The 24,468-nt window shown below is 35.2% G+C and overlaps 4 protein-coding genes across 6 annotated transcripts in view; 2 read left to right on the plus strand and 2 right to left on the minus strand.

The window, feature by feature from the left end:
* The window catches only part of LOC108625244 (problable inactive peptidyl-prolyl cis-trans isomerase-like 6), a 4,201-nt gene extending 1,931 nt beyond the window's left edge, over positions 1 to 2,270 (plus strand). Inside the window, exons 4-10 of the mRNA XM_018025088.2 lie at positions 346 to 493; positions 571 to 763; positions 845 to 995; positions 1,065 to 1,251; positions 1,522 to 1,712; positions 1,785 to 1,930; positions 1,999 to 2,270. Of these exons, the coding sequence (XP_017880577.1) occupies positions 346 to 493; positions 571 to 763; positions 845 to 995; positions 1,065 to 1,251; positions 1,522 to 1,712; positions 1,785 to 1,930; positions 1,999 to 2,119 (1,137 nt within the window). The 3' untranslated portion in view covers positions 2,120 to 2,270. The remainder of the gene's footprint in view (positions 1 to 345; positions 494 to 570; positions 764 to 844; positions 996 to 1,064; positions 1,252 to 1,521; positions 1,713 to 1,784; positions 1,931 to 1,998) is intronic.
* Positions 2,256 to 6,011, minus strand: mei-9 (DNA repair endonuclease XPF mei-9). Its single transcript, XM_018025075.2, has 16 exons — positions 5,925 to 6,011; positions 5,672 to 5,848; positions 5,416 to 5,596; positions 5,192 to 5,344; positions 5,002 to 5,115; positions 4,779 to 4,927; positions 4,551 to 4,705; positions 4,257 to 4,488; positions 4,011 to 4,176; positions 3,768 to 3,935; positions 3,550 to 3,687; positions 3,283 to 3,486; positions 3,028 to 3,201; positions 2,818 to 2,958; positions 2,529 to 2,720; positions 2,256 to 2,470 (listed from the first exon to the last, which is right to left on the minus strand). Exons 1-16 carry the CDS (start codon positions 5,990 to 5,992, stop codon positions 2,306 to 2,308), a joined length of 2,577 nt encoding a protein of 858 aa, XP_017880564.1. The 5' UTR covers positions 5,993 to 6,011; the 3' UTR covers positions 2,256 to 2,305.
* On the minus strand, positions 5,932 to 7,246 carry LOC108625253 (UPF0669 protein C6orf120 homolog). Its single transcript, XM_018025100.2, has 5 exons — positions 6,787 to 7,246; positions 6,581 to 6,708; positions 6,385 to 6,501; positions 6,181 to 6,316; positions 5,932 to 6,100 (listed from the first exon to the last, which is right to left on the minus strand). Exons 1-5 carry the CDS (start codon positions 6,814 to 6,816, stop codon positions 6,029 to 6,031), a joined length of 483 nt encoding a protein of 160 aa, XP_017880589.1. The 5' UTR covers positions 6,817 to 7,246; the 3' UTR covers positions 5,932 to 6,028.
* A 2,471-nt stretch (positions 7,247 to 9,717) lies between these two features.
* LOC108625007 (putative serine/threonine-protein kinase dyrk2) overlaps positions 9,718 to 24,468 on the plus strand; it is a 178,860-nt gene continuing 164,109 nt past the window's right edge. For 2 of the 3 annotated variants that reach the window (XM_018024684.2, XM_018024713.2), the window contains exon 1: positions 9,719 to 10,071. The gene's annotated coding sequence lies outside the window, so the exon portion shown is untranslated. Of the gene's footprint in view, positions 10,072 to 24,468 lie in introns of all 3 variants that reach the window. The other variant, XM_018024701.2, reaches the window with a different exon arrangement.

Here is a 24,468-nt window from a genome sequence, read left to right on the forward strand (position 1 = left end):
ATATTTTAATTATTATTGTTTTTTCTTAATTATATATTTATTTCTTTTATCTCGCATATGTATTTTACATTCCCATTTAACTTCTATTGGTTTTTATTGTCTCCAATCCTTTAATATTCTATCATGCCACAATACTTTCTAGTACATACTGCAATATAGTCATTAATAATAAAGAAATTATACGTTAATGCACTGCTTTTAAATTTCAGAGGAAGTATGTTTATTTCACGTTTTCTGTGGATGAATTTATTGTTGGCTCATTTGTATTTATGGTAACGATTTATATGTAATAAAATTTAGTTTTGTACGAATGTTCTTATATCTGAAAATATTCTACTAATTTAGCTATATTCTGATTTGTTACCATTAACTTGCCAACATTTTTTAAATCTTTGTACTGGATATGATGAAATCAATGGATGTTATAAAGATGTGCATTATGTTAATAAACACTTGCATCGTATTGTAAAAAATGGATGGATTCAGTGTGGAGGTATAATGAAATTTTATTCAAATTATATTTCTTGTTTCGTTCTAACATTATTTCTATTGTTTAATTCCTTTTTTTAGGATTCGATATTTCTGAAGTTGATAAAAATTCTGTAATATATGATAATATAATATCTGATGAATCTTATTGCATTCCTCACGACCGTAGAGGAATTCTTTCTATAGCAAATAATGGCAAACATTATAATGAGTCTCAGTTTATTGTGTGCTTGAAGTCAAATCCATGGATGGATCATTTTTATGTTGCTTTTGGGTAAATGGAGTACATTGATACCAAGCATCTTTGTATAATGGAGTATGAAAAATTAAAACATGATTTACACTTCGATTAAAGGCAACTTGTAGATGGTGCTAAAACTTTAGAGACGTTTGAAAACATGCCAACGTATCATGAACAACCTACTAAAGATATAAAAATTTTGCAATGCGGAGAATATAGTTTTGGTGATGAAATTAAAATGGAGACCGAGAGACAGATCTTTCTCGTCAGTACAATTAAAATTAGCTACGCTTAGAAATTTTGTCTAAGTAATATTCAATTATTACTATTTCAGAAACCTGAACAGCCATGTATGGAAGGAGAGTACATACCACTTAGGGATACTATATTCGATTATTATTCTATCACACCATGGCTTGATAATATCGTGGATAAAATAGATATTCGTGATACGGAATCACTTTTGATAACTGAAAAATATTTGAATGGTCTTTATTGTCTCACAAGTGATTATGTGTCAGGTATTTAACGATAAAAGCTTCATATGATACTATTATTACCACTGTAACTTCTTTAGAAATCCAAGTTATATATATGATGGTCCTCATTAATATTCGGACATATATCAAAACGGAATAATTTTCTTAATATTAGATCAGTCAACCCAATTTTTGTTTAATCGTTAGAAGACTCAACTCTTAGATACAGCTAATAACAATTTAAAAAACTTTGAAGTCATTTAGTTTTTTGAAGACCACTCTATGTATAAATGTTAACATGAAATTTCACAGGAATGGATATGCGCGTTTATGAAAAAGTTCATTTAGTAGGCATGGCTAAATATGATACGACAACTGCTAAGCTTCACGATCTATTACTGAATTTCCAACCGGATGTAATGACTGAACAAGACAAAATGATGTTTGTTTCAGAAATTTCTAAAATCATTTTAGCATATATTTTTCATCACGAACAAAATGAAGTATGAGTTTAAGATTTCAAATTAAAATCTTGGTTTAATAGTAATGGTCACATAATTTTATGCTTCACTTAGTTCTGTCTACGACATCTTTCAATGAACACTCACGAAACAATATACAAGATATTAGAAATTGCCAATGAGATAGCATTAAAAGCTATAAAAACGGCTGAAAGCAGATCTCTAATTTCTCTCGAATGCGGTAGAGCAAAAATAGCAAAGTACGTGATACAATATTCAACTAAAGGGTTCCAATAATATCAGTTTTAACTAATATTCGTAATTACAGAATATTTGAAGCAAAACATGCCAACAAAATACTGGTCTCAGAAGGTTGTATGTCGTTATTAGAAGAAATATTAAACAAAGCTATATACTGTTTAATAAGAACATTTGAAATACAAGAATAAAAAAATAAACTTTATTAACTCGATCATACAAAATCTCACTACATTTTCACAAAAACATATTTTACTGTACGTGATATTTTATGTAAAAACGAAGTTTACACACGTTCTATGTTCAATACAAAAGTGACACACTAAACTACTGATATTTGTGGAATAATGTATTTTATTTTATATTTATACAAAATGTTATTGTTTGATTTTAGTAAACAGTCTTTTTCCACGCCCTTTACTAGATGTAAATTTTCTATTAATAGCCTTCGATTTGTCTTCAATCGGAGAACATTTTTCATGAATTGCAGTGTATAACATTTGTGCTTCATGCCTATTTTGAAGCAGTTCTGTAAGTTCTTCCTGCAAAGAAATTATTAATAGATTATTTAATTTTCACAGCTCAATTTATAGTACATACTTTCGTAAGTGTAATAAGATGATCTAACGACTGTCCTTTGTTTAATACTAAATGTAGATTTTTAGTTGTAATTCCGGGTAATTTTGCAACAAAATCTTGAATACGTGGATTATATTTTCCCATTGTCAATTCTTTATTCTCTTCAACTCCAATTTGTGCAGCTTTAATTGGATCTGGTTGGTCTTTCCCTTGCTACAAATGAAATTTATTAAGTATTAGTAAAACGAGCTTTAATCTCATTCTCTTGTATATAATATATACATTTTATATACTAAAAAAAATGCATTACTTTTAATTCCTCAAATAATTGTGCTGTTGCATGGGGTCCAGGAGACCATACTAATTTCAAACGAGGAAAATGTAGAGTCAAAAGCTGGAGTTTTGAAGTAATTAGTGTATTTTGTACATCTTTACTAGCATAGTAATTACCCTGCAATAATAAATCTTATTTGTCAATGGATTTATACAAAATTGTGTTATATTAAAAATACCTATGTACCTGGAAACAAAATGGCTTATTCGCATCGAATTCTATTAAAAGCATTGGTTTACTATAATGCCTGGTCATGGCGATAGCTTGATTGTATAATCTGCCATTATTTAACGATCCAATTAAATCAGAAATACTTTTTCTTTCCACGCAAATGTCTGGCGACAAAATATAATCTCCGATCTGTAGAGCCAAATAAAAAATCTTCTTAATTAGATCCTTACTGCGAATTCTCTTTTTAGATTATTCTAAATTATTATTGACCTGTAATGTTACAGGTTCAATTTTCATGCCTCGCGCGTACAACATTGACGGTAATTCACTCCTAAATTCTCTCATATCAACTATGACAACATCAGGGACTTCAGGTTTTGGTAATCCTCCTTTACGTGTATCTACATTATCTAGATCTGACTGCTCTGCAAGATCTTCCGTTTTTCCGTCTTGATCCTCAGGAATAACCATTGTCTAAAATAAGAATATTGCACTATAGTTGACAATTTAAAATTAATTTTAAACATAGCAACATACAGTTTTAGTATTGATCAATCTGTGGAACGCTTCTTTTTCTCGTCTTAAAGATGTAAGATATTCCTGTTCCTCCACGGAACCTCCATAAATTAAAAAATATACTTTTAAATCTACCGATGGATTGTTATTTTGATAAACCTACATAAATAATTCATGTACTTAAAAACGACAGCAATATCACTAAATTAAATAGAAGATTTCTTTCATTTTGCACATACTTCAATTTGACGTACTGCAGAAATATCTGCAACGTACATAACAATGTTATTTGGCAAATGTTCTGCTAAAGTACGTTGCAGTGCCATTGGATCTCCACTCTTTTTTAGAGATTGTATTAAAATAACAGGCGTGTCTGTACTTACAGTACTTAAATCTAAATCGGCCATCTAAAAAAGATAATAAGATATTGAATTCTTTTAATTGTGAATATATTGCGCTATATGGTATGTGCATAATTTTACTTGTGAACAGTCTTCGAACAAAATTTGTTGTTTATCTCCTTGATCTGTTGAATTAGATTGAGATCCTTCTTTAACTTTTTGTGATAATGTTAATATATAAGCATCCTGCTCTTCATCAGCATTATCTTCATTTTTTTCAGCATTCTCATTCTCTGTACTTTCTTCACTGTTATATTAAATGTATAAGTACGTAAAAAATTAGAATACACAATAAGAATTACATAAGCTCTTCAAATGCTTACATACCTTATTTTCTGTATATCTTTAGAAGACAGCTTTTTCATTGCTTCATAAAGTAAATATTCATTAGCACCCATGGTTAAGTAATTTCTTAGTTGGTAACAGATATTGCGATCACTCACTAAAATAAGAACTTTTTCAACATCAACACTATGCTTTCTTTTTTTACTCTCATTTTGAATTTCGAGTAATACTTCTGTCAAAGCGGCCCATTTCGGTGTAATTTCAGGTTTCAATTCTATATATACGCAAATGTGATATTAAATTGCAAACAAAAGTGGTGATTTTTGACAAACGTACCATTTTTTTCATTGTACACTCGGTTTTTCGCATTTTTAAATAAGGTATCTACTGATTCCAACATTAGCCAGCCACTATTTTTTACAGCATATTCCATGGTACGTAAACGATTCAACATTGCATAAAACGATACGCAATCTTCATATGTCAAACAGCTAAAAATCAAGATTTGCGTAACTGTGAAGGATAAGAATTTTTAATTTACTTCTTAATTTCCAAAATACTTACGCGAGAAGAGCACGTAATGTTTTTAAATCAGATAATAACTGTTTAGAAGTAGAACTAAGTTGATGCCAAATAGGATCTAATTGCAATTGCAACTGTTTATGAAATTTTTTAGCTATTGCATTTTCAGCAGTTAACTCATCTAAATCTAACTGTAGATGAGAAAGAAAAGAGGATTTATTATAAAATAATTAAAAATTTTAACTTAATAGAATTCCATACTTACATATTTATTAAGTTTTTTTAGTTCTTTTATAACATAGTTCATTACATCGAGCAAAGATATTTGAATGTTCAACATTTTTGGTGTTATCTTTACATGTAATTCAATCACATCTGGCTGAATTGAAATACACTTTTATAATAAAATTCATGAAGCATCATCAATTCTTTGTCTTACAATAATCTTATATTACCTTGTGTTTTTCTAAACTGTTATTTACAAGTGTATGAAATCGCGGCCACAAATACAACTTTTTGACAAATAAAGCCTTCATGACACGTTCTATTTTCGAAAATCCAACAGTAAATGCTAATGATGAATTTGTAAAAGCTTTAATAAAGCCGGTCTAGAAGAATTTAGCAAATTAATGGTGGGAATGCTTATTGTAATAAGAATTTGCTCCCTTTTGCCACTTACTTTATTATTCTGTCTGTATAAACGAAGAGCAAATGCTTCTTGATATGAACTGCAAATATTATGTGCTCTGTACACAAGTATTCCAGTAACTAAATTCAGTGGAATTCTTTTTTTTAATAGATCCATTACAAGAACTGGACCCGACATAAATAACACGCCACCTTCCATATACATTATTTCCCTAAAATTATTTAGCGAATAATAATGCAAAATAATTAAAATAACGAATTCTATTTGAAAAGGTTAAAATTTAAACCTTTCGTCGGAAGTACATTCGTTTCCAACACGTGGTAATTGTGCAAGCCCTTGGCTTTTTAAGAAATCAGTGAAATATTGTTCATCGTGGTTTGTAGTTCCTATAACTATAACCAAGTTTCCTGGATCTAAATATGCTCTTATTACATTCGCAAATACAGTTTCTAAACCAAGTCCCCTAGATTGAAGTAATAAAAATTTTATAAGAAACAAAATGATATATATTTCACATAATACACAAAAAGTACAATTACTTTGCAGTAATAACTAATCCATCTTCATGGAGTATTTCCAAAAATATTTGGTTCTCGTATTCTAACATGATTAATCAAAATGGTATGCTAGGTCACAACATAAATTAAAATAATATATGGAAAAGTATATCTAGCAGATACCACATAATAAACGTTGATACCGATGATCCTTGATTCTGAAATAAAAAAATTATGTTTAATAGTTGTATGCAAATTATATTGTGTAGTTACAATATTTCTATATTTTAGCACATACTTCATTGCCATCTGCTTGAGAACTCTTCTCATAAGATACATGCTCAGTATCACTTGTTTGATATACTAAAAGAACATATGTACTGTTCTCATGTGATGGATGTCCATAAATCCCTATGCTAACAGGTCTTTTAAAACTGATACAAAATATGTACATTAAAATTTATATGCATATCTATTTATACAAAAAAGTTTATTAGTATACCTATCAGGGATCAGAATGATATCGTCTCCACATGTAATAGATTGCAGGCAATTTTGATCTGGATCAAATGTTGGTTTGGTTGTTATTTGTGAAACATATAAATCTGCATCTCCAATTCTGAGGAGTATGAAGTGTAAAAAGTGACAAACTATACATATGATATGTACTCATAAATACAAATTAATGTCTTACTCACTCAGATATTAATATTATTTTAATGAAACCGTCATATGATAAACTATAATATTTATATGAACTTCCTGTAACTTCATCAGTTATATAATGCAATAATTTATTTTCATATGCTAATGCAAAAGATAAACACTAAAACAAAATAATATTATCTTAATAAAATTATTTGAAAGTTGTCATACAATAATTATATTAAGAATATTTTCTTACCAATATAACAAAAATAAAAATATTCCTCATAGCATAATATTATTAAACATGATCAGTATGCAATCGTCATAAACTTTCATTAATTACATCTAAATCATACAGAAACAATGTTACTTGATTAATCCTTCGTGCACGTACATACTTACTATATAGACTTTATTCAAAGTTAAAGCACAATTATCATCCACTAAACTGTATTATTCTATTTCACAAAGTTCCATGATATGTGATGAATTTCTATCAAAACATGACATTCTTATCTCTAAAAGTGCGTTCAACGAATACGTTACATCAATCTATGCAATTTGAATTTGGAGAGATTAACTAACGAGGTTACGGATATACGTAAAACAGTTACAACTTACAAAAATAATATTTAATACCTCTTCCAAAGAATATATTGAATATTATATAAATTATGAAGAAAAGATTCTTTCGTAAGAAGTATATTCTTATATACTGGTATACAGTAAATGATATGAATGTTATGTTATTATGATGCAAACTTTATAAAAGTATGTCAATTCTACAAACAAGAGGCAGATGTCGCGAGACACACAACAATACACGTGGGCCCTCTCGCCACAGGTTCCTAGCTCTCCGTGCTAGTTACCAACTGCACAGTTGGCATAACTGCCGCGATCGTCTTTCGCCTGCGATTTTCAATCGTTCGCGATCGTACTTTATTCAAATGATCGCGGGCCTTTCGTCTTCTGTCCGAGAAACCAACCAGGGCGTACGTGTTTATTTTTCTCTTAATTAAAGAAAATAAAATGCAGTTCAGGTTTTCAATTCAATTTATTTACTCTTATTAATCCCTAAACGCACGGACGACATTAGAGTACTAGCAGTTGTGGAGTCCTGCCGACGGCTTCTCGTAGCCGTCAACTCTACATACATAATTCATCACACATAAGCTAAATCACAGCCTACTCTTAAATGTACGTGTATACGAGCCATCAGGTGGATGTAGTATTTACTAATACTGACATAAATACATAAATAATTAAATTCATTTTTTGGATAGGTAAATGTTACTTAAATTAGTTTTACAACATAAATTATTGTGTATACGTAGACGTGAAAAATGTAATTATACTTTTTTGTATTTAAGAAATTTGACTAATCGTGAAATGCTTTATAAAGTGTGTTTTTTTGTAACTTTAGGAATTTATCATGATTATTATAACATTTCCAACAGTAAACTTAAAAGCGGATTAAAAACGGGCATATACATATATTTTTGATTAAACAGATGATTAAGAAATTTACACATTTAGATTTTAGGTGAATGTAGTGTATTACGAGCAATTTTAAAGGTCTGTAAACTATTACTTTTATACTGCTATTACTTTTAAAATTGATTATGATTGTATGCAAAGTCCTATGATAATGTTCAATGTACGTGTATCGAAGCTCTAATTTACAGACCCCTTGATGCTCGCACCTAACTATTGATACTCAAGCACTATATCCGGTGCATTACTATTAGGAAACGAGGTATAATAATTGTCCCTTTGTAGTAGGATGTGGCCGCAATAATTGGTGTCAAGAGCACTGATAATCATTCGTTTACGTTATACAAATAAGGTAAAACATATGCATGATAATATGATATGCATACTTCGAAATAACATTATTATTGCGAATATTTGCAGTCGTATTCTAGATAAATATAACTTTAGTTTAATATTGCATCAATCGAATAGCCGAATAGTGTATATATCTATGTATATGTAATATGCAGCTGTATTTTGATCATTTAAATCAAATCTGTTAATAAGAGAAGAGATTTACATCATATCTTTGGTATGCAAAAAATTTGTGTTGGAAGTATGTTTCCCATTACGCAACTATAAATATGTTATCAGAATGTATATGTATAGAAGGTCGTCATCCTGTTCACGTTCCTTGCTACCATTGGTACTGAACCGTCGAATTGCAACGCGGTTACCTCGATTCCATCAGTGCAATAGGATCGGCTGGCAATGCTGGCATATACTTTTTTCTACATCACATAAGCTACCAGACCGGTAACAGTCTCCTTCACGCGGGGTGTAAACAGGACCTATGACGAGCCTGCAAGTAGGCGGCAGAGGGGATAAGCGGTAGCGTGGCCAAGTGTCGATTAAGCACTCCTGCGTAGTGATGTGTACGTCGCTTTATTAGCGATGGGAGCAATACCCTCCTGATCCATTTGTAATGCTCCGACAAACGACATGAATATGAAACACAGTAATAAATACCAGAAGTAACACTTTAGGAAGCATTCAAATTTGGATGAGTCATTTGAAGGTATTGACGTTATTATCTTTAACTAATTTTATGATTTTAATTTTTCAATGTAAAGGTTTAATCACATTCAAATGTAACAAACAAATATTTACGATTTACAAAATTATAAAAGCTAAGTACAATGAAACAGTTCTTATTATCCCATGTTAATTATATATATTGTACGTAAAACATCTATTTTTATAGATTCCTTATTATAAATTATCAATTTTGCTATTGTTATATTCTGACCATATTTTATTTCAAACTAAAACGAAAGTATGGGAAACTTATATAATTAATAGCAAGAAATAAAACGTTATAATTGTTAAAGAAGTTAGAGGAGAACAAAAATGGAACATTATTAACGATACAACGAGTTTTCATTGCACTCGAATGTCTCAAGCGTAACATTGATTTGAACAACTCCATAATATTGAATTCGTCCTGAATCGATCCTATCGCTAGACGTTACGCATGTGTGTACGACCAAGTATGGGGCATGATGAATCAAGCCTAAGGGTGGTAGAGTAGGGAAAAGAGGAAAGAGAGAATAGTGGAGAGGGTGTAGGTGCGCGCGCAGCTGCTTTGTCTCTGTATTGCGGTATGGTGGGGAGATTGGCCGAACCACGAGGGGCCACAGGGCACAGGGGTCCGTGAGCGGACCATGGCGGACCAAAGGCGACTGCATCCTTTCAGTCGGCCGCTGAACCCGCGCGCCGTGCGGTTGGTTGTGTGTGTACCTTACACTCGTCTTCGATTCGTCTCGTAACGTTTTTTTTTCGTACTCTCCACTGCAGAACCACGCGTGTGAGGTTTTTCTTTTCGCCGGTTGTCCGTTCGTATCCACAAACGTGACCAGACCGAGGCAAACGAAAGAACATTGGTTTCCAAAGGGACATTTCCTGCCAAACAAGAGCACAACATACGCTTGCGGATTTTTTTGGTGTACATCTCTAGATTGTTTTCGTGCGCGGGCGTAACGCCGCCGACGTGAAGTTCTTCTGCATGGTAAGTAGTCAAGCATCTCCTTATCTCTCATGAGAATCATCGCGTATTCTTTTTCTGATTTACCGGTTCTACGGTGTCGCGAACACGTACAAACCCTTCTGGAGAAGGAGCGTGTAACAGTCCTTGATTTCTTTCGTTGTATTGTGCGGGCGGGATGTCTTTTATCGTTTAAACAGTTCGGTCCAGAAAGCTACTAATGAGTATAGTCGAAGGAAAGGGAACAAACGTTGGGCAAGATTTTCACACGTGTGTGCTAGTAATATGCAGTTTCAGAACGTAGTAAGTTGATGCAAAGAGAGAGTGAAAGAGAAAGACAAATACGCGGTAAGTTAGATCTTTTATTCTCGTACGGGAAAACTTTTACCATGGTCGCGATAACATTTAATGTAGTATTTATCAGTTCCGCGAATTCGTTGGGAGAATACGATATCACCGGAACCAACGGAAATTAAGTCGTGGAAAGGCGCTATCTTTTTTTATTCTCTGTTATATTATCGTTCGTTGGTTATAATAACAAACAAACTTCTACAAGGAACAAAGGACATGTCAGTTTTTACACAATAATAGTGGAAGGAAATAATTAAAAGTACGAGCTCTAAAAAATTGTTAAAAAGACTTTAATTCTATATAATTTACCGGCGACAGAGCAAAGGACAAAATTACACTGTAATCATACATTGGCGATAAAATGCAAGCTAAACGATATTATAAAAAGAGATGCCTTTTCAGATCAAGGAGCGAACTTAATAAGTAGGGTTCGGTTTTTGTTATTTCTTACATACATGTGTCTTAATGTGCCTCTCCATCGAAGTGAATATTGTGTATACACTTAAGAGACGGATATACAATTGGTATGTCCGTGTGTGCATAACACTGGTAGTGCTTTTAGCAACATAAGAGATCGAAATTGTGCGTAATTACAGCATGTAATCGTAAGGTACTTGGCGTGGTATGCGAGGTGCGTTCTGAGTGTAACGAGTGTTCGCTACTGTTTTTTACTCGCTTACTCATGTTACTGGCAAATTGTAAAAAAAGGGAGTTATCTTTTATGCTAAGAATATTAAATGAACAGACACGTTAAAACTTGAGTAAAAGTGTTGCATTTTCGTACACGTACTGTGACGTTAGTGCAGTGTATCGAAGTTTTAAAACTAATAAAAAGGAATTTTACAATCGTCGAATACTTAACGAATAGTTATTACATGCTTTTAGGCTTTACTTGAGAAATTTCATTTTGAAATTGAGAAATAGACTAAACATCGTGGTATCTTTCGCGGAAGAGATTCTCGCTAGAAATGTAAAATGACTATACATTTAATAGCGTTCATCTCGTGCGTTGTTCCGTGCTGGCATCTTACTAACTTTATACTGCAATTAAGCGAAGAGAAAATGTTTCAATAAATCTAATCATACTCATACAGAATGGGAAGTGTCTGCAACCGCAATCCGTGTTTTGCAAGCTGAACGCGTAAAACGATTTTATCGGTTTGGTTGTTTCCATTTTTTTTGGGAGATTTAAAAATTTTACTAATCGCCGCAGAGATTTGAAAGTCGAGACGTAGTAATCACATGGAATATGAAATTAAGACGGGCCTGTTTGTTAACTCTTTGAGGTGACGGTTTTAAAGAAAATAAAGAATAATATAGTGCATAGACGACGCTTAGTTTATTTACGACGACGCAAGTAATTCAGTACTTTAATAAAATTTTTGCACTATAGGAAGACACATAACTTACTCTTCGAAAGATATTTATTGTTATTAAAGTTTGCACGCTTTTTTGACGTCATACGCGTTATTTACGTTGTTTAGCCACGGCTCATAAATTATCTATGAAATATTTCCTTTTTTACTATCAAGGTTCCACATTTTATCGATACCTTAGACAATTTATTGTGGCACAGATACTTTCATTTTATGAGACGGTCGAAGGAAAGAATGTGATTATTGACATTGAGTCGTTAGTAAAAGCAATCTTTAGTTATTTCTATTTATTTAATTTAATGTAAAGATTTAAAGCAAAAAAGGTAAAGATCTAATGAAATCAATTATCATTAATATTTAACTTCCATGCCCGTTTGAGCTAATTGGGAGCAGTTTGAGAAGACCTATAGCGTACGCGATTGCACCTAAACTCAATGAAAGTTTATACTTGAGAGAATCTTGGAAGATCTCGCTGGTCCGGAGTTTGATCTCATGGCCGAGCTGAGAACGGCAACCCTCGGTTGTGCCAACTCTCTTACACTAGTGTCGCAGTACGACAATCGATCTCAAGCCAGGACGTGCATACATACGTATGTATATACCGAACGCATTTTCAAGTCTCGTTAATCTCCCTCGCCGTATTCGATGGGTCGTTAAATTTCTTCATCGTACCCACAACACAAACTTCGAAACGAACGACTGGTGTTGTTAACCTTTAGACCCAGAGAGAGGGGGGAGAGAGAGACAGAGAGAGAAGAACATCAGTTCTTTCAATTGTACATATTTTTCACTAATATCATAACTTATTCATCGTCTATTAATTGTTATTATATAAAGGTCCAGTTTCGTTGTAACATAAAGTTTAGAAGCGTGTCTGTTTGCATTGGTGACCTCATTTTTAGTGATCTGGGTTTTACGATTTTTCCTGTGTATACACGAGATAGACGGAGAATTACGATCGGCCGGGTGCTTAAGGATTGCGCATGCTGATAAAAGACAAAGTCAATATTTAGATTCGTTATCGATTGACCCTTAAACTCACAGGACTCGCAGTCTGACATATTCATAGCTTTCCTTTATGTATGTATTGTATTCGATAAAGCTTGATAGTTACTGAACACAGTTTTGTTGAATCTTTTATATCAGCTAATATAAGTCTCGACGGCACTTATCTTAGATATTTTCCGCCGAATGCTCATTGATTTTTTTTTTTAAATTTCTAATACAAGATTATGTTCATTGAACCATTCCCGTTTCCATGTGTTTTTAATCTCATCGCAAATTCAAACAATAGAGAGAACGAGTGATTCATAAGAATTATTATTTTTTTTCTGCCAAGAAATTTATCTTCTTCCGCAGACTTGCTTTCCAACTTCTTCATTTTTGGTCCTTGTCAAGTTTTATAACATTTCGTAAAAATAAATTATGTTCGTAACACACCGTGACTAGATCTTAAATCCTCGAAACCGGCCTTAAATCTTGATCGTCCCACGTGTCTCGGTATGCGTACGAACAGACAATAATACTGTGAACGAAAACTGATGCTCGAATGAAAAAGGAATCGGCCAGTAGATATCTACGTAACATTGAAAGATTCGTTTCTGACTGATTTACTCAAGTTAGAAGTGAATCCGATTGGATATCAATTATGTAAACTGCAAACTAATTAAACGAATTTGCTTTAGGAAATAGATTTTATTAGATAAATTAGATTACAGTATAACAATTTTCATTTTAGTTATATTTGTATTATAAAAATATTTTATTATTAGTTATAGCTATATTTAATTATAGCTTTTTCGTATGATCTTATATAAATGGGAAATATTTTAAATCTAGACTCATAAATAACGATTTGAGAAATTTTTTAATAGAGCTGGAAAAAAGAATACATCGATTAAAAAGGTGTTTCGCATTCAAGAGAAAACAAATGGAGAAAGTCGACGAGCCCGTTTCATCTCGGACTTGTCAAGCCAGAATACGTTAGCCCTTATATTCAGCTTTGTGTGGGTCTTTAATTGGTTATATTTTTAACTCCAAGTTAAGACTGCCTCAGAGCGATAATTTTTTCTTTCGCTTCTTGCTACCTTTCGTACCTCGTGTTTTTTCCCTCCATCGTGAAATTTACTACCTCGCCTTGTATGCTTAAGCTTACAAGAAGCTGTAACCTGTAGCGTTTAGCCTGTGCAGATTATAAATGCCCCTTTTGTTACAGTATTTTGTGGAATTGTTATATTATATACAGTGACGTCCTTAAACATTCGTAGTCATTTCAAAATTGAATAATTTTTTTAATATTGGACTTACAAATTAATTATTTGTAATGTTATAAAAATTAATTCATTAAGGAGTTATTGAATTTTGAAATGTGTACGAATATTTATGGACTCCACAGTAAATGCGATGTATTCCACTCATTAATCAGTGACTATGATTTCGAGTCAGTTTAACATAGAAGAAGTCATTCACCGAAACCAAAACTAGTTCAATAAGGAGAGAATATGTAACAGTAAAATACCAGGAAGCTGTATTTGCCATTGAAAAGGCAGAGGAACCGTGCCAAAATTCTAAGACGACTCGGCTGTTGACGGACAAGGGGGGCATTGTTTCCATTTTGGTGGAATCAATTCCGAGTACTCGCGTATCACTTCAGTTACTGTAAGGAGTTTCTCCTTTAATCGAATCCATTAAATCGAGAAAACGATCTATTTGCTTTATACGTAAGAACACAACGAATTTTGTGCACGCATACTATTTTCGTCATGCATGACAAATAATATATTTTTATATACAAACATCTATTTATTGTACACACTACTATTATCTATTTTCCATAAAAGTATGCATAAAAAATCTGCAGTTCGATGGTCGGGTAGCTCTCTAACAATCCCAAACGCCCGATAACTCGTTTTCATGTCCCTCGTCTCGATGCATCCCATTGCACACCTGCATCCCTTTCGTCTCGCTATCGATTGCACCATGTCCATGACGTCATATCATGGAGCCAGTGACAGCTAGCCCCTATTGGCCTATCGGTGACCGGTTCGTATGGCGTTTATACGTCTCGTTACCTTGTACCCTCGCAACAGGAATCAGAACAGGATCGACACGATGGTGGGTGAAGAGAGTGGGAGGGACGAAGCGGGATATTGTCGAGGCGTAACAGATCAGAGTGAAAGTTGAGACACGACTCGCAAAGGAGCAGAACGACGACCGGCTCGGCTCTCTCGTCTTTCTCTATCTTTCGTTCTCCTCCAGTGAGATGACTGGAGAAGAGGGGAAGAAGAACCGAAATCACGACGTCGCGCGTCGAATCGAAACTGAAATGATCGTGATGTGCTTACTTGCTTCGGGCCTTTGACTTCTCGATATCGATCGAACGCATCGATTACGCGATTTTATCACGCCTTGCTTCGTTTCTGTAATCCTACAATTAGACCACAAAAGTTCCTCCCATCTTTACAACTTTACGATAATCTTATAGTTAGATTACGAATTTTGTGTATTTCGAAGAGAACTTAATGCGAGTCAAATTATAAACATAGCTTGTAATGTATAGAACTATTTAGGATACCAAAAACTGAATGCACATTTTAATGTTTAAATAGTCAAAGAAATGTTTAACGCAAGATAGATTCATTTCACATAAAAATTTGTAGCTTGCTCATAATAATAATTATAAAAAATAAATCTCGATAAAATTTCCATGACAAAATTCCAGTACTCTATGTCAAATATTCCATATTTTTGAGCAGCAGCGTGCGTTGTACATATGTATCCAGTTAATGTTCCAAAGTTACGAACGGAGGGCTCCTCCCTGCTCTCTAACTCTCTTTAGATGGTTTGCATGCAATATTGAGTGACTATCTTTGTCACACTACTTCCACGGCACCCTTACTTCCCTCACCCTATCGAGGTTGCATCCTTTCGTCACGATTCGTGCTGACGTCCCATCGACACAGTAGTGTGCACTTCCTACCAACTGGTCAACCACTCCACACGCCACTTACGTACTTAGGCGAAAGGGTCCTCACTACTGTGTTTCAGAGTCTATTTTTATCACCGGGGCTTCTCTCCCTGTGTATATCTTGTTAGTTCGATACCGTTTCACTTTTCTTTGGTTGAAGGCCTCAGAAAAGGACATGGAACTCGCTCGACGGTTATTGGACAAATTGCCCTTTTTTTCATGATTACTAGACAAATTGTTTGGGTCTACGATTTTAATTAACGTTGTAGATAAACAGATTTAGACTCGATAAATTGAAATTTCCTGATTCAAATAAGGTAAAGAGATCTATTTCGAATAAAATTCAAATTAATTTAGACAAATGCTGATTGAAGCATTGAATTTCGCAACGGGGCATATAATCGTTGAATCAGAAATCAGACAGCTGTTAGAGTCGATGACTCACAGTAGCTAATGTCTAGATTCGACAGTGACACGACTACTCTACACCAAATTGAATCTACTATATACAGGCGTGGGTTGGTCATGAAAAATTACACGATTTATTCGAGCTTTTCAAACGTGTTCCGGATTCTGCGTTTCAACATGTGCCGAACCGGCGGCGTGCAGCAGTGAAATATTCGAATAACATAAATAGCAGTGAATTGTTGGAATACACTATTTTTTCAAGTGAAATGAAAACTTCACTCATTGCTCATGAAATTTTTCCATATGCTAGATAATTGAAGATTAGTTAGACACTGCGATTTGGTGTACATGAGATGCATTAGATGTATAATAATATAAGCTAGAGATAATGAGCAATTTGCGGAATATTTGTATCTCTTCTTATCTGTGTTATCTTTACACTTGCTGTCTCAATCTTATCTAGTTTTCCTACTTCTAATATGAAGTACAGCCCACTTAGTTCCTACCACTTTAGCCTACTGTACACAAATTGATGCAGTTTATTTTCTCTTAGGCCATTAAGTATAGCGCTAAGGTTTCTTCCTTATTTGTAGCAGATACTGCATGGTAAATGAAGAGCATGTATTCTTTATAATTGTTACAAAAACGCAGTTATTATGCAATTAGCATATGTATTATATCTTGACCCATTTGCAAGAAACATGTTCAGAGTCATTTACATATATTTCAGTTGTCGAAGATGTATCCTATGAATCAATTATGATACTTTAAAAATTCTCTAACAAAAATAATTATAGTAGAATACATCACTTTATTATGATATCGCGGGAAACTACACTACTAACACCAATAATTGACTATTTTGCAGCGGGAGAGTCTTATCCATACAGTACACGTTATACACTCCGGGTAAAAAATAGCAACGTCAATAATGCGTTCTGAAGAAAGGAATAGCGTTCTCAAAGTATTTGATCGCAGTTAAGGAATGTCTATTGCATACAAAAATTTCTTATAAGTGTTTGCGTTGCAGAATGGAACACCGACTGGTATTCGGAGCGTGCATTTATTTAAATCACGAAGAGCAAGTGTTGCCCCTTGCGGACTGACTGCGTAGCTCAGAAGTTAAATATATCTGGCCTGGCCGAACCGTTTGTTCTATCCCTATCCTCATTCCTTACGAATGGTCAGCCGTCTCTCTGTCTCTGACTCTGATCTCGAAACGGATTCATTTGCCTACGGGTTGACACTTTCTGCAAAGAACTTCGTCTTTCCCTGATGACAGTTAATGAATGATTGTGATTTATAAAAGCACCCTTCGCGATCGCATTTGCATTGATTCAGCTAAAAAATGAAGTCTGACTGATTTTAGACGATATTCTATAAAGAAATTTCAATTGCTTTAGATAATTTGATAGCGAGCATACTTAATATCAAAAACAGTACGAGAAAGTGTGGGGATTTGAAGAAAAGTATAGGAGAGTTGTCTCTCGAAAAATAAATTATTAATAATAAATAATTAGACTGTGAATCTTATTGAATTTATAAAGAAACTGAATATACAAAAAATATGAACACTCAATATATAAATTTGTTGGTAATAATAATAATATTATTATATTTCTTGTAACGCAACAACGTACTTGCGATTTTAAAGTAAAGTATGCTTTCACTTGTGTATCTCTAATCATATTATTAAAATGCAGTGCACGCAACAACGTACTTGCGATTTTAAAGTAAAGTATGCTTTCACTTGTGTATCTCTAATCATATTATTAAAATGCAGTGCAGATTTCACTTCTCATTGCCATGCGTTCGGGATTTGTTAGGCGTCTATAGGCTCGTTTGTGAATCTCTGAGAAAAATTTGGGTGATTAACGTGTACGTATACCGTCGTTCACTAAACACTAGAATTAATGTAGTTCGTGCGCTGCTCGATCGCTTTCCTCACGAAGCATCGGTAGAAATAGGATTAATCGTCGATCTGACAGATGCGTCAATTAATTTCTTTAATTGGCGGTTTATCACAGCGCGACACTACGCTTTGCTGTTTGCATATTTAGGTTGAGGATATTATGTCCAACATTTTCACGCTCGGGCAATAAACTAAACTACGGGGAAAGGCCGTTTGCGAAGCAAACACATAATGGTTGGTAAATTGGCTCTGATATACGGATCGCTCGGCCGGCTCCCTCTGCTCGTGATACCTGGTTCATTTGCAACCTCGTCTCTTCTTTGTTTTAATTCGAACGGTTGGTGAAACGAGAAGACGTTCCTTAAAGATGAATAGATTCGTTGATGGAGAAATAGGGCTATCAACGCGCACGGTATTTATTTGAACATATATTGAAATGCGTTTACTCTTGATGTACTTTTCTCTACAAGTAGAGTTCGTTAGGCAAGCATAGGGGTCAAGTATATCCAGATAGACAATTTACAGCAAATAGTATAGTGAGAAGCATTAAGTTTTAGAACTTGAATATTTCCGTCATTTTAGTAGATATGAAAAAATTTTATTAACTAAAGTTTCTTAGTTTACAAAATACTATTACGTATCGGTAAATGTATGTTTGTAGATAAAAGAGTTATGAAGTTTTCGTAGTCACCTCCACCTTCGAACGTTCTCAATACCGTCATCTATTTATCTTAAATTTGCGCACATTTACATTTAGTATCAAGAAATAAGGATGATGTGAATCATATTTGAGTATTACCACATTATGTTCGTCTTAATTACCGAAAACTTATAGGTATCGAAATATTTGTCTTTCAACTCATCCCAAATACTAAAGTGGAGCCGGATACGGTTTTATATTATAATAGTCCAGAATTCCGAGACATTCTATACTTGCAGTTGTGAAGATAATGCGTATCAATTCTTGAGTAATCATTCTATTAATAGCATTTATTAATGATATAAATAAAACGAGTATTTATTTCTCCATCAATTTTCTTTTCGTTATTGAACATAATCATTTAATCAATTAATCGAGTTTTCATTTCTATTGTTTTAAATTTTACGGAAAGCAATGCTAAATCTAATACAAAAACATCTCAAACAATAATGTATAATGTCACGAGGTTTATTGTAGTGTAACAAGTGTATGTCGTAAAGAGAGATAGTGAGCATATATACATACATATATATATGTATATACGTATATGCATCACTATATGCGAGTGTGGGAAAAAAGCAATACGAAAGTGCAAGTTGTTTGCGTAACGTGAAGTTACTTAAAGCGACACTCACACCGTTGATTAATGCGATCAACAACGCGACGCGCGTTCTTGGTAATCTGCATCGTAAATTGCCGCGGACGGAAGCGTTGATAACGGTTGTCCGCATTGATTAACACTTCAGATAATGTGCTCGATGATCGAGCACAGGGTAACAGTGTTCTTATAACGAGATTTTAAACTAACAAATTTTGCGAAATCTGGGATATTTCGAATACTCGAGTTGCCTTATCTATATTTATCTGATTTAGAATAGAAACCGCGGCTTTTGTTTTCAAATGATAAGCTATTATAATTACACATCGAATAATAGTGTTTCTCGTCTCCTGACCGTCAACCAGATGAATGAAAGTGCATCAAGTGAAACGATGAATATTTTCTCGAGCAACGTACCGCTTACAAAGGCTAAGTTCCAGCACAATTTTATCGAACCTCGCTTCGTGCGAGAAAAGGCTGACTAGAATAGCATCCGCGGTTACTTAAATGCGCGTGAAAAGCGTTTCATTAACTACTTACTACGATCCCCTCGTTAAGCTGCTTCGTAAACGGCGAGAACTTATCTCGAAAATCCACGAACAAAATTCAGGATAGGCGCGAAGAAAGACGGTGCGGTGGATTTCCCATCGCTTGTTCACAGGAAGATGTTTTTTCGAACGGAAACGAGCGCGGTACTGTTGTCGTAACGGTGTTTCTGATCCCGGACCTTGTTGCACGGTGTCGTTTTACGATATAATTTAATCGGGGCGAAGAGGGTTGTGCACGTAGCTGATGGGTGGATTTTTCGACTGGTATCGCTTACTTCCCACGATTCCACGCGACAGCTCGGCCAGATATCTCTATTCCTAGCTGGACAGCCAGAAAGAGGCCAAATAAGTGCGCAGCCCGTTCCTAGAGGAGCGAGACCGAAGCAACTCAAGTGTTGAACTCAATTTTCTCAGGTTCAACTCCGTTTACGTACGCCGTGTACTAATATTTTTTCTTTCCGACTAGTCTAATGATCTCGTTCGGAATTTCATTCACTTTTTAGAGACAACGTCAACTCGTCGACAACTCTCTATTCGTCAAACTTGTATATTTTCAATACTTGGATATTTTTTCATTATTTTCCTTTTAATTCCCCATCTTTGCGTTTGGCTTCTCAGACACAGAACGAAAGGCGTGAGTCACTTGCAGCAATCCGCGCTGCCTCCGTTGGTTACCGTTAACTTTTAGCACCGATGACGCTGTACCCGTGAACACGTGAGAAAACATTCTTTTCCGTAGTGAACCACGCGCCGTCAGCAGCGTGATCTTTCTTTCATAGAAGGCACAAAGACGCGAGCCATGCCGCGATCAATTTGCGCGCCGCTAATTAAATCGACTGCGCGACCGTGAACGAATCAATCAAACGCATACGCGAATCGCTCGGTAAAACCGAATTAGGGAGTACACCAGGCGTCGGGGAATTGAAATTATTCGTGACTGATGATGATAGGGCGGCAAAATACATTTCACAGTTTTTGCATGCGTTAATCGTGAATTGGGTCTTAAAGATCTTTTGTTAATCAAATAAAAATCGGGAGTATTATTTTTATTCGTGCCTTACAAAAGTGCATGAAACTCCTCATTGACTCTATACCAAGAAGAGCTATTTATTATTAGCATTATTCTAATGACGTCTGATTTCTTTATAATTATTGGAAATGCGTTTTTCTAAGGTAGATAAACTTTGTATAGCCAATACATCCTTAAGGATATCTCTCGATAAACCATCACGAGGATCGCCGTGAATTAGTCGTATAAGTATGTACCATAAATAAAAAAGTGCATGTACATACATGTCTCGCTTTATGGCTAGTTCGTAAACAGAAGAGAATAAAAGAAGAGACGTTACTGCAGCACGACGATGCGACGTATTATGTATCATGCCGACTGACGCCGAACGAAGCCAGGAGGGAATTATATGATTGTTTCACTTTCGTACACGGAAGCCAATCTCGGTGTCGCGTCGCGACGTCCGCGGCGTCCAGGAGAATGCGCGACCGATACAACGCGAACCGGTTAACGGTTAACGTTACTTGCTGCGACTTGTACTGTTCGTAGGTTATAGCTATATGTATAGACATCTTTTCTTCTCTTTATATTTCTTTTATGGAAGTACGAATCATCCTTGGACTGGGCTTCTAAATGTTATTTTAATCCTTTCTCTATGATAATGTTGGTTGAGATGCACAGCAGGTGGGATGGTCAATTACAAGTTTATGCTTTGCAGTAAATTCATTATATTGTTACGCTATCGTAGGAGTTAATGTTTATTGTACATGAGTCATCGTATCTTTTTTCATCATGGTGGTAAATAACTGTCGTTTATGCTCTGTTGTAATAATCTGTTTTTAAGTTGAGCGAAAGTATACATTATGAGGTAAAAATATGAATTTTATTCATACAATTAACATAACGAGTTTGTCAAAAATTCAGAAAATTGAATGTTGAAAAGCGAAACGATAAAACACTAATAAGGAGGAAACTTACTTTGACATTCTCCTAATAAATCGTTGGCTCATTAATACGCGGAAAACAATTGTTTCGGCGACCGTTCGCCGGATTTTATTCGTAAATTTATAATGGTACTGTGATGAAAGAGGAAGTACGGGATCGACTGTGCGAACCGAAAGGGAATTTATAATAATTGCAGCCACGCGGCGCAAAAGGGACGTCCAAGCGCGTGCATACGTACAAGACAAACGATTCGTGTACTCGCGAGAGAGTAAGAGAGAGACCAAGTCGCTTTCCGTAACACGTGCACACCACCTCGAGAGACGCCGCTGATTAATGCCCCTTCGTTAGGGATCTTCTACCTTCCCCGCTCGGCCAATTCTTTCGATTATTCTTTTCTTTTTCTTCCCACAGGATTTTAAGCCCCTTATCCACGGTGCAAGTAGATAATTATAACCCTCGTTGTCTCGCTTTAGTCACGAGACGAGCTTGAGAATCATCTTAAGAGGTCAAGTTAATCACATTTCTCAACTTTGAAAAATGTTACTCAGTTAATAATAATGGCCAATTACGTTGTAATATTATTGAGAAGCGCCCAACCTTCTTTAAAGTTCGCTGGAAAGAAAAATTTCAATTGCTGTAAGACAGTTTCAGTGGGGAAGTTTATTTCAATACATAAGTCCAGATGTTCTTTCCAGAGCTTACACGTTATTCTGTCTCGCAAGTAGGTTTAATTCATTCTAGTTTAAATTCCAGTCACAGGTCAGAGTTCAGTCGATTATAGTGCCTTTGATCGCCGCGTCCACTGCGGAAAACGTTCTCACGAAACTGGTTCGTTGTATCTTATACATGAGTCTTCATTTTGGTCCCTTCCCGAGGATGCCACTCTAGTTAACCCGAGGGAAGAGTATATATGTATATATGTATTTTTTTTTGTACAAAGTACCTTGAGTCCAACATGTTCGCTTATCAAATTTTTTATTTTGGCTTCAAGCTTTAATTTTAAATTAAAACTTTATCTTTCGACGATAATTCCTTGCGGAGTAATCATCTTCCAAAATCGGGCAATGTTTAGTAGTATATATATATAAACAAACCGCAGCCTCTACAATTGCATATTTAAAAAAAAATCCACGATATGATGTGAGCTCACCACGCCAGAGATACTTTCGTAGCCCTTAGTATCAAATCATTCTTTGACCATTTGTTCAGTAATTACAACTTTCTGGTCTTTATACTTAAGTACATGTGGCACGTTTTCGCATCTGTTACCGAGACTCTTCGAGGAATTTATTTGAAAAATTAGTACACATTACACGGCACGCTTTATCAAGATATGTATTCATGTTATTGTCCTTAATTCACCGTCAGAAGCTTCTGTCAGGTAGTAATTACCTGCAGTTCGGGCACGCGTGCCAGGTACTTGATGTTAACAGAATTCCACCATATGCGTCTTCGAAATTCGTCTTCTGTTTGAAAAGACTGACATTGCTCGAGTTTATCATTATTTGAGAGTCTTATAGAAGTTGCATCTTTATCTTTGAGTTCTTGCATCGTACGACTCACGTATAAAATATTTTGGATTTTCGATTTTTTTACGAGGTAAAATTGTAAACTGAGATATATGAACATATAAATGCGACTTGGAATCTTCAACAAAGAGCATGGAGATATAACAAGAAACATATTTAACTCTGATGGAGCGGGAATGCGTCAGGCTCCAGCTATAGCTGCTCCGTCACACGAGGAACGGAAATATTTGACTTTTGCCCTCGGATATGTACAGCGAAGGAGATCGTGTACGTCGGTACGAGGTGGAAAAAGGTAACGATAGAGGCAGGCTCCTCCGGCTCGCGATATATTCACGGTGTGGGCACCCTCAAACACGTAACATACGGACGAACAAATACCTGTACGGTATGGGCACAGCGCAAGCACGAACACAACTGCAGGTATTGGAACTCACACCAGGTTATCCGGTCTGGGCCTGGCTAGCTGGTTGGCTCGGCCGAAGCACGCACCTATATACCTGTGGACTGCTCTCTCGCACGTGTTGCGCCGTCGCTTGACTTATGTGTGCAGCAGCTGCAACGCCGCAGTGTCATTGACATCACCGCGATGCACACTAGTTTCCACGAGGCAGCCGCGCGCCTCACGAAGAAACCCACTGGGTCTTGTCCTCCTACCGATCGTACATTACACGCGAGGACGATTATAGCCCCAGCACGCCAACCGGCCGTGTGTGATGTTCGCTGTTCGCGCGAGAAGGATCCTCCCTTTCTGTACCCGGGCAGAGCCTCCGGTTTGCGGAGCGACGGAAAGAGACCCGCCTGGCGAATTAAGCCCATTACGGTCCTTGGTGACAAAAATGAAAAATAACGATGCCTATCACGAACCCTATTTCGTTGTTGCATATTTAAACTCAGACTAAGTTCACTTTGAAATCGAGATTTATATTGAATAGTCGAACACGACACTTTCCATGCTGCGATTTAGTCTACCTTATGACGATTCTGTCTCTTTGATTTCGAGAAAAGGAGGTATCTGACTTAATATAATTAATATTATTCTTACAATATTTATTGTTAAATACAGTTAATATTTATCTTA

The sequence above is a fragment of the Ceratina calcarata genome, unplaced genomic scaffold, assembly GCF_001652005.2.
Source record: "Ceratina calcarata isolate Rehan_Ccalc_2016 unplaced genomic scaffold, ASM165200v1 scaffold119, whole genome shotgun sequence".
Taxonomy (NCBI): Eukaryota; Metazoa; Arthropoda; class Insecta; order Hymenoptera; family Apidae; genus Ceratina; species Ceratina calcarata.

Excerpts from the sequence above, each read along its gene's own strand:
- LOC108625253 (XM_018025100.2), bottom strand. The coding sequence starts at position 6,816 with ATGAGGAATATTTTTATTTTTGTTATATTG. Across the intron at positions 6,709-6,786 it reads TTTTTATTTTTGTTATATTG|TGTTTATCTTTTGCATTAGC; the intron begins GTAAGAAAATAT and ends ATTTTGTTTTAG. Across the intron at positions 6,317-6,384 it reads ATCATTCTGATCCCTGATAG|TTTTAAAAGACCTGTTAGCA; the intron begins GTATACTAATAA and ends ATTTTGTATCAG.
- mei-9 (XM_018025075.2), bottom strand. The coding sequence starts at position 5,992 with ATGTTAGAATACGAGAACCAAATATTTTTGGAAATACTCCATGAAGAT. Across the intron at positions 4,177-4,256 it reads AAAGATATACAGAAAATAAG|TGAAGAAAGTACAGAGAATG; the intron begins GTATGTAAGCAT and ends TTAATATAACAG. Across the intron at positions 3,202-3,282 it reads TTGAACCTGTAACATTACAG|ATCGGAGATTATATTTTGTC; the intron begins GTCAATAATAAT and ends TTGGCTCTACAG.